Below are 12655 nucleotides of genomic sequence, written 5' to 3'. Positions count from 1 at the left end.
ACTGAACTGAAAATGCTTTCTAATCCCTGCTCCTTTTCTTCCCCTTTGAGGTTGTCCATTATTCTTAATTTAAAAAAAATTTTAATTGTAGTTGACATAAAATATTATATTAGTTTCAGGTGTACAACATAGTGATTAGACATTTATATAACTAAATGCCCATTATTCTTATGTTTCCTCTCCTGATGGTATCAGCTAGTTCTTATATTTCTCTTTCATTATTTTTAATTCTTTGTTTTTTCTCTTCTTCCTTCTGATTTATTTCTAGATTTCTGTCTTTGATTTCACCGATCCTTTCCTCCATTTGTTCAACTCTATTTCCCAAGCTTGCTATTTCATTCTTCATCTCTTTCAGTGTGTGCTTCATCTCCAGAAGTTCTATTTGGTCCTTTTTGAGGGTTTCAATCACCTTGCTAAAAAAACCATTCTGCTGATATAGTTGTTTTTTCAGTTCCTGGAATTGTTGACATGAATTATTTTGGATCTCATCGAGATGTGCTAAAGGAAGTTTCTTCGGGCTAAAAGGAAGTAATGCCAAATGGGAACTCTTATCTTGGGAAGGGAATGAAGAACATTAGAAATGGTGGTTATCTGGATAAATATGAAATATTTTTCCCCCCAGTTTCCTAAAATGCATACGATTATTTAAAGCAAAAATATAATATTGCATTGCAGGGTTTGTGATGTAGGTAGGTATAATGCACGCAACACTTGTGGATATGGGATTCATTTATATCTGGACTGGAAAAGCTCTATCTTTGTCTCTGGGGGTGCCTGATGACTGATCTTTGACTCCTGGCCAATGTAAGGGTGGTGGATTACTGTTTAAGATCTAAATTCCACTGGCCACCCCCAGGATCATCCTTCACAGATGATTTGCAGCTGACCTACATGGTTTGACAAGCCTTACTTGACACACAAAAGGCCCCTGCTGATACTTTCTCCTTTGAGCTCCCTCAAACCGAGATTCCTTGCATAGATTCAGACACAGCAGAGTCTATGGTCAACTAAAGGGATTGTGCATGGAATGTCTCTTGAACATCCAGTGTTTCCCTGTACCCTCTCTGTCTTGCTGTACTGTACCTTTTGCCATCTGTGAGCATGCCTGGTGCAGTGTGGTGAGTTCTGTCAGCCATCTGAACTGGGAAAGTATAACAACTGTAGCATGAAGAGGGATGGTGCTGGTCCCATATATTTGCCAGGGTTCTTGAATTCTATGTGAAGTCAGATGTTAGCTCTAAATAGAATATAAAGATCTAAGAATATATACTACAGTTCTCAGAGAAGCCACTAAAATTGCAAAGAGGTAGAGCTAAAAAGTCAATATATAAATTGAAATGGAATCTAAAAAAATTCAAAACAAATACACAGTAAACAATGTAAGCTTAATGGAAAGGGTAAAAAGTCATAAGTGAAAGCTTGCTTTTCTGCCCCTCTTCGCAAATATCAGAGAATCATCAGGAGGACAACTTGTATTCTTCCAGATATTTTTGTATGCACGTATATATATACATAAAGAGTTTTTTTTAGCAACTGTAGGTTGTTTTTCAGCTTGCTTTTTCATATGAATTAACAAAATGTCAAGATCAAATTCTAATGTCAGGCATATAAATCTACTTTATCTAATGGCCGTCTAACATTCTGTGGAATAAATGTACTATAATTTGCTTATCCATTCCCTTATTGATAGTTTGCTTTCAATTTTCCCATTTGCTGCCTTTTTTTTTTTTTTTTTTTTTTACCATTGTATTAGTTTCCTATGGCTGCTGTAACAAATTACCACAAACTCAGTAGCTTAAAACAACATAAATTTATCCTCTTCCAGTTTGGGAGGCTAGAAGTCTGGAATCAGTTTCTTTCCTTGGCTTAAGGTCAAGCTCTCAGCAGAGCTGGTCCTTCCTAGATGCTCGGAGGGGAAAATCTGTTTCCTGACTTTATTTTCACCTTCTAGTGGCCACCTGTATTCCTTGGCTTGTGGCCCTTTCGGCAGTCTTCAGAGAGCATTGCTGTAGTCTCTGCTCCTGTCACCACCTTGCCTTCTCCTCTTCTGCTTTTGATTACTCTTGGGTCCTTATAAGGATCACTTGATTACATTGAACTCACCTGGATCATAATCCAGGCTAATCTCCCCACCTCAGAATACTTAATTTAAACAGATCTTTTAGGCCCTTTGTCATATATGTCACAGGTTCATTACTCAGCCTGTTACACTCATGAACCTGTAAGTTATATTTCAGTAAACATCCTTAAATATCTCTCCCCAGTTGTGTGATTATTTCTGGTAGTAGAATCCTCAGAGTAGAATTGCCAGTGCAGAATGATGTGCCTATTACATTTTGATAGATTCTCAACAGAATACCCATCAAAAGCATTTTACCGTTTTGTACTTCCTTCAGCTCTTTCCTGCAAGAGTTGCTGTCTGCCCAAAGTCTGGTTTCTCACATTTTGGGGCTAACTGGGGTTCTTTTGAAAGAACTTACTTTCTCAGCAGTTCCCTCTTGCACCTATAGTGTCTGACGCAGTCCTTTGTTTGTTTAATTTTCAAAGTCAGTGGAAATCCATCTGACAGTATGGCTCAGAGGTCTGTTTCCCTGAATTCAAATCTGAGATTCACCACTTTCTAACAGTACCTTGGGAAGGTTACTTAACCTTTCTGAACCATGTCATCATCTGGAAAATGACTTAAGTTTCTTCTTCATTAGATGTCTATGAAACTCAGATATACTATATGAAGTTCCTATCATAGTCCCTAAGATGAGTTCAATAAATATTAACTGGTATTCTTTTTATCGTCTCAGATTCCTTTGTTTCTGTTCTGCCGATGGTACTTTCTCCGGCTTTCCAGCATTGCTCTGAATGTGTTATAATTTTTTTTCTTTATTTTAATTTGCATTTTGAGTGGGAGGGAAGAAGTAAATGTATGTGCTCAGTTACTTTGACAGATTCCAAGCTGGATTTAAATTCCCTGTTGCCAGGAACTTCCCCCACCCCCTCGCAGCAGGTGGCATGTGTCGCTGGGTACTCAATAAATATTTAATAGATGATGTGTAGTTTTAAAAATAACAGATAGTTCATTTGAAATACTTAGAGTCCTGTCACATTTTCAGAATTGGTTGCTACACATCCCAGTGTCACCTTCTTACTGAGCCTTTCAATAGAGAAGATGGTCCTGGGCAAGCAGAAGTGGGTTTGCCTTTACAGGAGTCCGTGACGTTCAGGGATGTGGCCGTGCTCTTCAGCCGGGACGAGTGGCTGTGCTTGGACCCCGCGCAGAGAGCCTTGTACCGGGAGGTGATGCTGGAGAACTACAGCTCCCTGGTGTCACTGGGTGAGGAGGTTTGCTCTAATGAAAACTCCCGGGCAACTGCCTTAGAGCTACCTCTGGGTTGCAGCGTCTGCAGATTTCCACTCCCCTGCGCCCCTGGGAAAGGACGAGTCTGCAGACTTGACTGGCCATTTTTGTTGCGATGCCTTTCATGCCTCTTCCTGCCCTTCATGCCTCCTCCTCCCCTTCCTGCGCTTTCCTCCTGCCCCATCAGGGTTTCCTCTCCCGCCAATGATTAGACCCCAGTTTAGATTCTGGAAAGCACGTATGTCTCCCCTAGCAGAGGCACTAGAGCCAGGGCCTTACGTTGTTTCTGAACCAAGACTACCTACTGGGACAGCCCTGGAAGCCCAGCCCCTCAGAGGTGCTTGCATTGTCTTCTCAGCCCCGTGCCTCAGGTTCTGCAGCGTGGTCCTGGGATCCCCCTCATGCCATTCATTCTAACTGTGTTTCCTTCCTCATGAGCAGGGATTCCGCTCTCAACGCCAAAGGTGATCTGCCAGTTGCAGCGAGGAAAAGATCCCTGCCTGGTGGAAGGAGAGGCTTGTCAAGGCGCCTGTCAGGGTGAGTGACCGGCAGGACAGGCAAGGGGGTCTGCACACGTGAGCAGGTCCGTAGCAGGCAGCTCTGGAAAAGCCTGGGAAGGCTGAGCTCCATGGAAGTGTGGAGGGTGAAGATTTTCTCTGCATCACGAAGGTCCCTATCCTGACGTCCTTCTCCTTACACGCTCCCTACCCTTTCCTGTTCTTGCAGCCTCACTCGCTGCTTCTGCCACCTTTGGCCTCTTGCTCTCAATGGTTTTCTTTCGTCTGCATTTGTGCAGGTTCATGTCTGACTGATTTTAAATCCATCTGCTGCTGCCATATTTTGAGTTCTTTATAATTTTTTTCATTTCGTTCACCAGCCACATATTTCAAAATATCACCAATGCTTCTTTGTCTCTAATTTCTTAGCTCAGTGTTTCCTTTTCATCTCCTTGCAGACTGGTTACTATCTCTGTCGTATTCAGCCACCTCTCATTCACATAGCCACGCAGCCTTTCTGGTCCAAGAGTCAGCAGGCTTGTCTATAAAGTGACAGACAACAAATCTGTTTGGCTTTGGGGGCCCTGTGATCTCTATTGCAACCATTTAACTCTCCCATTGTGGTGTGTGGTACAAAAGCAGCCAGAAACACCACTCAAAGGAACAGGTGTGGCTGTGCTCTGGGAGAACTCCACAGCAACAGGCGACAGCCGACTGGGCCCAGAGACCTGTAGTTTGCCAACTGCTCTTCTAGCCCAGGCTGATCTGGTTGGTCATTATCATAAAACTTTAGGTTGTTAGATCTGAAGGATCACTTAAAGGTGATCGAATTTAGATACCACTTTTTATATCTAAAGAAACACAGCATCAGAGATTTTAAAATTCTTTGACGACAGAGCTAGAAAGCTGAAATGCTATGGCATAAACCTGCATCTCCAGGGTCATTTCTAGTTACCATGTGACATAGATATGTAATATTTTGCATCTGTCTTTGTGGCTCTTGCCTTCATTGACATCTTTTTTTCCTTTTGCTCATTCTCTCTACAGATACTTTTCACCTTTATTAAAATGCAGTTTTCTCCAAACAAAGAGTTAGTAGGCAGTACAGTGCAGCATTTAAGATCACAGTTTTAATGTAGATGTCCCTGGTTTCAGTTCCCCTACCACTCCCAACAAGTCTTAGGTGCTGTGGGAATGTGACCTTTCCTCTGCAAGCCTTGTTTTTTCCAGCCACCTTCCATGCCACCAGCAGAGGGATTTTTTTGAACCTCAGAGATTTTGAACCTTAAGAGACTTCATTGTTTCTCAATTTTCTGTGAAGTAAAGTAAATTTCGTTAATGTGACATTAAACCTACTTCATAGCCTGTCTCTCTATTCCTTTTAGTCTCATCAGTGTCTACCTACATTTCAAGTTCATGTTCTAGGTAGACCTTCATCTTCATTAACATTTGTGAGTTATTTCTTCAGCTTGAATTGCTTCTTCCATCTCGTCCACTGGAAAACTACTTATCCTTCAGGATCCATCTGTCTAAAAAGCTACCCTTTTTATATAGGTTTTCCATATCTTTCCTCTTCCCATTCAGCATGAATTTTCAATCATTTGTGTGTGTATCTAGCACTTTCTACATACCTTGAACATATTAATTACAGTATCTATTGTAATGAATTATAGTTCTTGTGTTATTACTTATTTTCCTAATTATATTACATGTATTTAGGGAGAGATCGGGCCTTTGAATTGTGAATTCTTTACCTCTAGCGTCTAAAATATCGCATTTAGTTAATATTTTTTTAATTTAATTGAATTGCCTCTGTGATTGACTCAGTGCCATTGAGGCTGAAAATCACATACTCAGTCCAGCCAGCTCATTGCAGCTACATTGTTTTTCAGATTCCATCCTAACCTTCCTCTGATCCAATCTGCCCACTAAAAATGACCATTTTTTTCTTAAAGTTATCTGCCTAAAAACTTATTCCTTCTGTTATCTATTTTACTATTCTAAATCCCTCTGCCAGTTGTTCGAGAACTCTGTGTTTAGCTTCACCTTGTTTAACAACATTTTAAACTAATCCAACTTGGATTTCCTTCTTTAGTCAATAAGCCTCCCTTAAATAGGTTTATTTCCTCACAGGTGACTTTAATTGGGCTTGCTTTCTGGCTCACAGAATTCTCTTTTTCTATTGAAATTCACCCCATCTTCATTGTCCAACTTGCTTCAGATAACCATTCTTTACTAGTGAAGTTGATGTCGGTGTCTTCATTCTCTTAACTTCAAACCTGCATTACACATTCGAGGCTTCTCACATCATGGAGAAATGAACTGTTACTGTTTGGTTGTTTATTTATATGATATTCTCATTGCTGATTGATTATTCAATATTTGTTCAATAAATGACTGATTGAGTCTCAGGAGTCCAGTATGAGAGAAGCACTTCAGAATTTTTCCAACTTAATCCTCGTATTTGTTGATTATTTTTCAACTTAAGACATTTTGATTGTGTACTTGTCCTGTAGGCAATAAGGAATTAACAGAAAATCATAAGACCTATCCGCTGTTCTCTTTGAACAAATACTTGAATTATTTTCACAAACTTTTTATCTTTGTAAGTTAAGTGATAGAATGTGTAAGTAAAATATGTTTTGAAATTAGAAGAAAGAGATGGTGAATTTAGGCTTAAATAATTAAGTTTCTGTAGAAAAATGGGATCAGAATAGCAGGATAAGTTTATGGATGGGCAGGGAAGGCCTTATCATGGCACAGGATAAAAACAGGGAAGGGACCCTGGTTGATCCTTGAAAATCCAACTGTTTGGTTTCCCCAAGACATCATTAACTAAGACAAATATGTATTTTTATAGAAATTTACAGCCCACGTTTTCTTGTTTCTCTTATTATTTAAATTCAGTAAATTGGAAGCATTTTTAAACATAAATCCAATTATATTTTAAGTTGCATAGTTTCAGTGCATACAGTTACCTAATTACAGTGATCTAATTTTAATCTATTTTCAATAATGGATTGATTAAGGAAAGCCAAGTTTTAACGCAGAGCTTCTTAGAATCAGCTGAAGCTAAATCTTTTCACTTAGAATCAGATATGAGGTTGGGGCTTGGGTGTATTTCAGAACTTCAGGACATATGATTTCACATCTTTTACAGACATTTATTAATCTCAAAAGATTCCTACAAAGGGAGTTCAATCTTCTGGTTGTAGCCTAGAAGAAGAAATGAATATGTTGCTCCTCATGATCAAATGGAAAAGTGGTGGCAGGATAATATGAAAAAATTGTTATTCTTCCAGTCACAAGGGATAGATTGTTGCACATGGCTGATTTACTCCATATTTTCCTCTTCTTTTTAATTAGCATCTTGAACTTAGATCAGATACCATCAACACAGCGATGCTTCAAGGCTGTTGTAAGTTATAAAACTTGAACTTCCTCTTTTTAATAGACTGTTTTTCCCTTTACAGAGTATGATATGAAATGATATTCACATAAAAAATCACAAACTTTAAGAAAAACATTACAAATATTTTTAAATTTCTGTGTACAGAGTTTCAGCAAGAACATGGGGGAAAGTGTAATAAAAGCAACATGTAAGTAGAATGGAGAAAGTAAAAACAAAGTACCTGCCTTGTTGCCTAGCATATTCAGAGCAGGAAACAAAGATAAACTGGGGTTTCCCATCATATTCAGCTTGAGCTTGTCAGCTGTCATTTTTCTGTGTCTCATACCTTCTGCTTAACCGGTTCTTCTGTCATTCTTTACTTCTCTCAAGTAGCAGTCTCTTCATTTTCAGTGTTAATTTGTCCAGTGTATCCCCCTATACTACTCCTTAACCTAATTACCTCTTCCATTCCATCCTCTTTTCTCCAGATTCGAGTCCATATTTGAGATCTAATGGTATCAAACCTCTTTTATATGTATTAGTCCCAATTTCAGTGTCCCACTAATGGATGTTTGTCTCTTCAGGCAGAGGAGGCATTAATTCTTCTGATTCATTCCAGATTTCAAGACATGGCCTGAAATAGAAGCATTGCCTCCCAGACAGGACATTTTTATAGAAGAAGCATCTCAGGGAATAATAACGAAAAAATCCACTAAGTTCGGTCACTGGGGCATCAAGCTTAGAGAAGCTTTGGAATTTCAGAATAGAAGAGAACAGGAACAACGGAAGATGCCTTTTAGGCAGATGTTAGCCTCACACAAGAAAACCATCTGTGGTGATGGAAACCATATAAGTCTTGAATTAGGGAAAGGGTTATTTGTAAATACAGTTCTGGTTACACAGCAGAGTGTTCCTGTAGAAAGGATACCCAATATATGTTATACTTTTGGGAAAGATTTTAAACAGGATTTTGATCTGCTGAAATGCTTCCAAATTTATCCAGGAGATAAAACTCATATTTGTAATGGATGTGGGAAAAGCTTCAGTCAAAGTCTTCAGCTTATTGATCACCAGAGAATTCATACTGGTGAGAAACCCTACAAATGTAACGAATGTGGGAAAACGTTCAGCCATAGATCATCCCTTCTTGCCCACCAGAGAATTCATACTGGAGAGAAACCTTATAAATGTAATGAATGTGAGAAAGCATTTAGCAGCAGCTCGACTCTGACCAAACATGTGAGAGTGCATACTGGAGAGAAACCCTATCAATGTAAAGATTGTGGTAAAGCCTTTAGCCAGTGTTCAACCCTCACTGTACATCAGAGAATTCATACTGGAGAGAAACTCTATAAATGTGGTGAGTGTGAGAAGGCCTTCAGTTGTAGAGCAAAACTCCATAGACATCAAAGAATCCATACAGGTGAGAAACCTTATAAATGTAGTGACTGTGGGAAAGGTTACAGCCAGCTTACATCCCTGGCTGAACATCAGAGGCTTCATACTGGAGAACAACTGTGTAAATGCATGGAATGTGGCAGAACTTTCACACGCATCGCAACCCTTATCGAACATCAGCGAATTCATACTGGACAGAAACCCTACCAGTGTAACGAATGTGGGAAAACCTTCAACCAGTATTCATCCTTTAATGAACATCGGAAAATTCATACTGGGGAAAAACTTTATACGTGTGGAGAATGTGGGAAAGCCTTTGGGTGCAAATCCAACCTTTATAGGCATCAGAGAATTCATACTGGGGAGAAACCCTATCAGTGTAATCAGTGTGGAAAATCTTTCAGCCAGTTTTCATTCCTAACTGAACATGAAAGAATCCATACTGGAGAGAAACTCTATAAATGTATGGAATGTGGGAAAGCTTACAGTTATAGATCAAACCTTTGTAGGCACAGAAAAGTTCACAATAAAGAAAAACTCTATAAATGGAAGGAATATGGGATCAGAGATTTCTTAGAGGAGTTAAGTCCCGTGAGGTTTAATTTTTCTCTCAAATAATTCAAGACTTCTCACTGGAGAATAATCAGGAGAACAATAAGGCAGACTTCTGATGGTCTTCTTTAACTTCTCTTGGAGAAAATGTGCTAGTTACCACTAAGTCGTGGTAAAATTTATCAGCGAAAACATGATGAGCACTGACTTGTCAAATTTTATAAGAACCATTAAGTTCTAAAGTTTACAAAACATGTAAAATTTTTTAAATTCATAGAAAAATGTAAAAGCCTAACTTTTAAAAAAATGAAAATAATGAAATATTAATTCTGTTTCTTTCATTAGACTTTATTTCCTTTCAAAAATAAGCTTCAATACAAATTAAAAGCAGTCATTGAGTAGTAATGTGGGACCTTATTTTCTAAAATGTCAGGGAGACGTAGGATATACTCTTTTTTCATAAAGAGAAGCTAAAGATAAGAATTATTTGAAGTCTAATTTTCACATGGAAATAAGCTCACCTTTTGTGAACTGCCTCACAAGCAAGTTATATGTATATATATATATACATACATATATACACATGCACATATGCACATGCACATACGTATATACACACAGTTTGGGAATATATGTATATTTTTTCCAAAAACCTTTGATGATTAAAAACTGGTTTTATCAATTCCAAATTTAGTTTGAAAATTAAAATTTTGCCCAAATGGAGTCTTCCATTTCCTTTTCTACATTATTTCTTAATTTGATATGATTCTACATTACCGGAGGGTTTTATTACAGTACTAGAGAAGATGAGTAAACTGGGGCAAGTACAGAGGCTGTCATGCAAATACTCTCATCAGTTGTGAAGGTATATATTTGCAGAATCTGTGACTATACAGCAGGTAGTTCATTAGAGCCAGGAGAAATTTTAATTTAGTCTATTTATACCCTTTCGTTTTACTAAGGGAAAAAATCAAGCTTATTGGGCAGAGTCAAGACTAGAATCTAGGCCTTTCAGCTCTGGTTTTCTGTGATAATCATAGGTTCATTTACAACCTCAAGTCCCAAGAGTAAGTTGTTTTGTAAATAGGTGAGGCACAATTGCAATAATTTAATCAGTTTTATTTTTAATATTCCACCTCACGTTAATCTTAATAATTGACTTAAAATCATGTTCATTTTCTAATGTGCCCCTAATTATACCTGATTTTATAATAACTACATAAATCCCCAAACCCAGGTGGAGTACAAGATTGTCTCGTTTGTTTTTGTTGCATGTGTTTCAGGAATTCTTTTGTGTAAAGTCATGTGTATATTTTATTAAACATTCTAGTCATAAGTTTAAGTTAGTTATCCAAACATTTTCCATGTTTTTAAGAAAGATTTCATTTCCCCCAGGCCTTTGTCCTCCAGTTTTATATTTCATTTTTACAATTGGTATCATTTAAAAAGTTCTAATAAAATTAGAACCTTTTATATGAGAAAGGTTTTAGAATTAAACTGAAATGTTCAGCATAGTATATCTCTTAGTTCATTAGAAAGTATCTTTTTATATGTTTAAGTATATTTACAAGGAAAATAAAACCTTTAAAGATACCTCAATATTTAACATTGTAGAGCCATTTGCAAGATATTCTAGATAAAAACATTTCATTACCCAATATTACTGACCATGCTTAGTACCCAGATTTTGGTTTCTAAATGTCATTCCCCACTATAAGGAACCAGGGCTCCTTGGAGTAATGGTTGATTACTCCAGGGAAAATGTAAGACGTGACTAGTATCTTTATGAAATAAAAAAAGAGCATTCAAAACTAATGTCAGAAGGACACAGGAGACAAATTGAAGGTGTATCCTACTGGTCAAATTTAGTACAACATGAACATCAGAATAATCACTGTAATTGGTTATAACATGCTAAGTTAGGATAAATAAGCCCATAAAGGGAAAAGTATAGGAAGAAAAGCTCTATAAAATTATTTGAAGAATTTCATATATTAATTGTAAATGTAGTGATGGATTCAGAAAAAATCATGATTTTCCAGCCCTTAATGTCATTAAATTGGGCATAGTCAATGGATGATAAAAATTTAGATGAAAGAAAATTAAGGAACATTATTGTACATGGTGTCCAAAAATCAGAGATGCCAACTGCAAAGGAAAGATATGCCTTCATAAGGAAGAGCTGGCTGCCAAATTGAGTTTCACTGCTGGTGCACAAGCAGACATGTGACAGACACCTCATGCACACATGATCATCTGTGATGTAGTCTTGTCAAAAATGTTTCATGAAAATCTAAATCTCTCATCTAAGCTTTTCTTGTTTACAAGAAATACAAGGAATAGAGGAACAAGTTCAATTACACAGGAAATAGACAAGCCCAGAGTTTGAGACGTTGTACAAGAACAACTGGTCTGGACTTTTCAAAAGCCAATATAATAAAACAAGTGGACTCATGTAGATTAAGGCACTCAAGAGAACCAAGGTATGATGCTTAATTGCCTTCTGTTTCAGAAAAAAACAACTATGAAGGACATTTGGGGGGACGTGGTGTAATAGGATGGAATAGGTATTAGATAATGTGGTAGGTTCAATTTTCCTAGAAGGGATAATGTTATTTAGGTATATAGGACAATGCCTTTATTCTTGGGAGATGCATGCAGAAGTTTTCAGTTTGAAAAGTCATAGTGTTTGCAGCATATTTTAATATATGTAAAAAATTTTGTCACCTGTTAATTGAAACTTTGTGGAGGATATAGAGATGTTCATTGGTCATTTATAAAACTTTTTCTGTATGTTTAAAATTTTAATAAAATATTGAGGCAAAATGTGATTGGAAAAACTGATGAATATGAAGCTTCCAGTCAGACTTCTTCCTTTATACTTGTAAATTTTCTATGAGAGTTTATTCTCTAGGAATGTAATCACTGGAAATAAAATAACTTTTGGTTGGTTCTGATTCTGCCTTAAATGGAGTAAGCACGCACCACCTTATCTCTCCCACTGAATATAATTAAAAACCTTGGAGAGACTGTATGGAGCAGCCATCTGAGGACCTTGAAAAGTAATGGTAGCAGGCAGATTCAGGAAGGAAAGCAGAGTTCGAAGACAAGTCCAGCACTCCTAGACTTTCCTGTGGTGAGGATAGTGGTGGTTGAGCAGGCATCAGAACCTCTTAGGGATCCTGTCTCTCATCAGAGGAGCTGTGGGCCAAAAGGTTGGGGAATCCCCATTTCTTGTCTCACTATCTTCGTGATACTTGGATCCAGAGGTAGAAATATCCATGAGGTGTGTAGCAGAGAGGAGAACTTAAAGCCTTGGATTTTTAACCAGAAGACCGGGAAAAGGAAGTGGCTCTCAGGAGTAGAATGTGTCAGGGTGGTGACAGAGAAGAGGAAACTCAAGAAAGCAATCTAATAATCGTATATGTAATCCTAGACTCAGACCTGATGAGGATCCAGAGTCTC

At 37.8% G+C, this 12655-nt stretch overlaps 1 protein-coding gene across 1 annotated transcript in view; it reads left to right on the top strand.

Annotated features, from left to right (window-relative positions):
- ZNF879 (zinc finger protein 879) overlaps positions 1–12147 on the top strand; it is a 44079-nt gene extending 31932 nt beyond the window's left edge. The window contains 3 exon segments of the mRNA XM_006923255.3: positions 3202–3328; positions 3794–3889; positions 7860–12147. Of these exon segments, the coding sequence (XP_006923317.2) occupies positions 3202–3328; positions 3794–3889; positions 7860–9256 (1620 nt within the window). The 3' untranslated portion in view covers positions 9257–12147.
- The last annotated feature ends 508 nt before the right edge of the window (positions 12148–12655 follow it).

This window comes from Pteropus alecto, unplaced genomic scaffold (genome assembly GCF_000325575.1).
Source record: "Pteropus alecto unplaced genomic scaffold, ASM32557v1 scaffold78, whole genome shotgun sequence".
In the NCBI taxonomy this organism is placed as follows: Eukaryota; Metazoa; Chordata; class Mammalia; order Chiroptera; family Pteropodidae; genus Pteropus; species Pteropus alecto.
The sequence above is the reverse complement of the archived record's forward strand: the minus strand, read 5'-3'. Positions and strand labels throughout refer to the sequence as shown.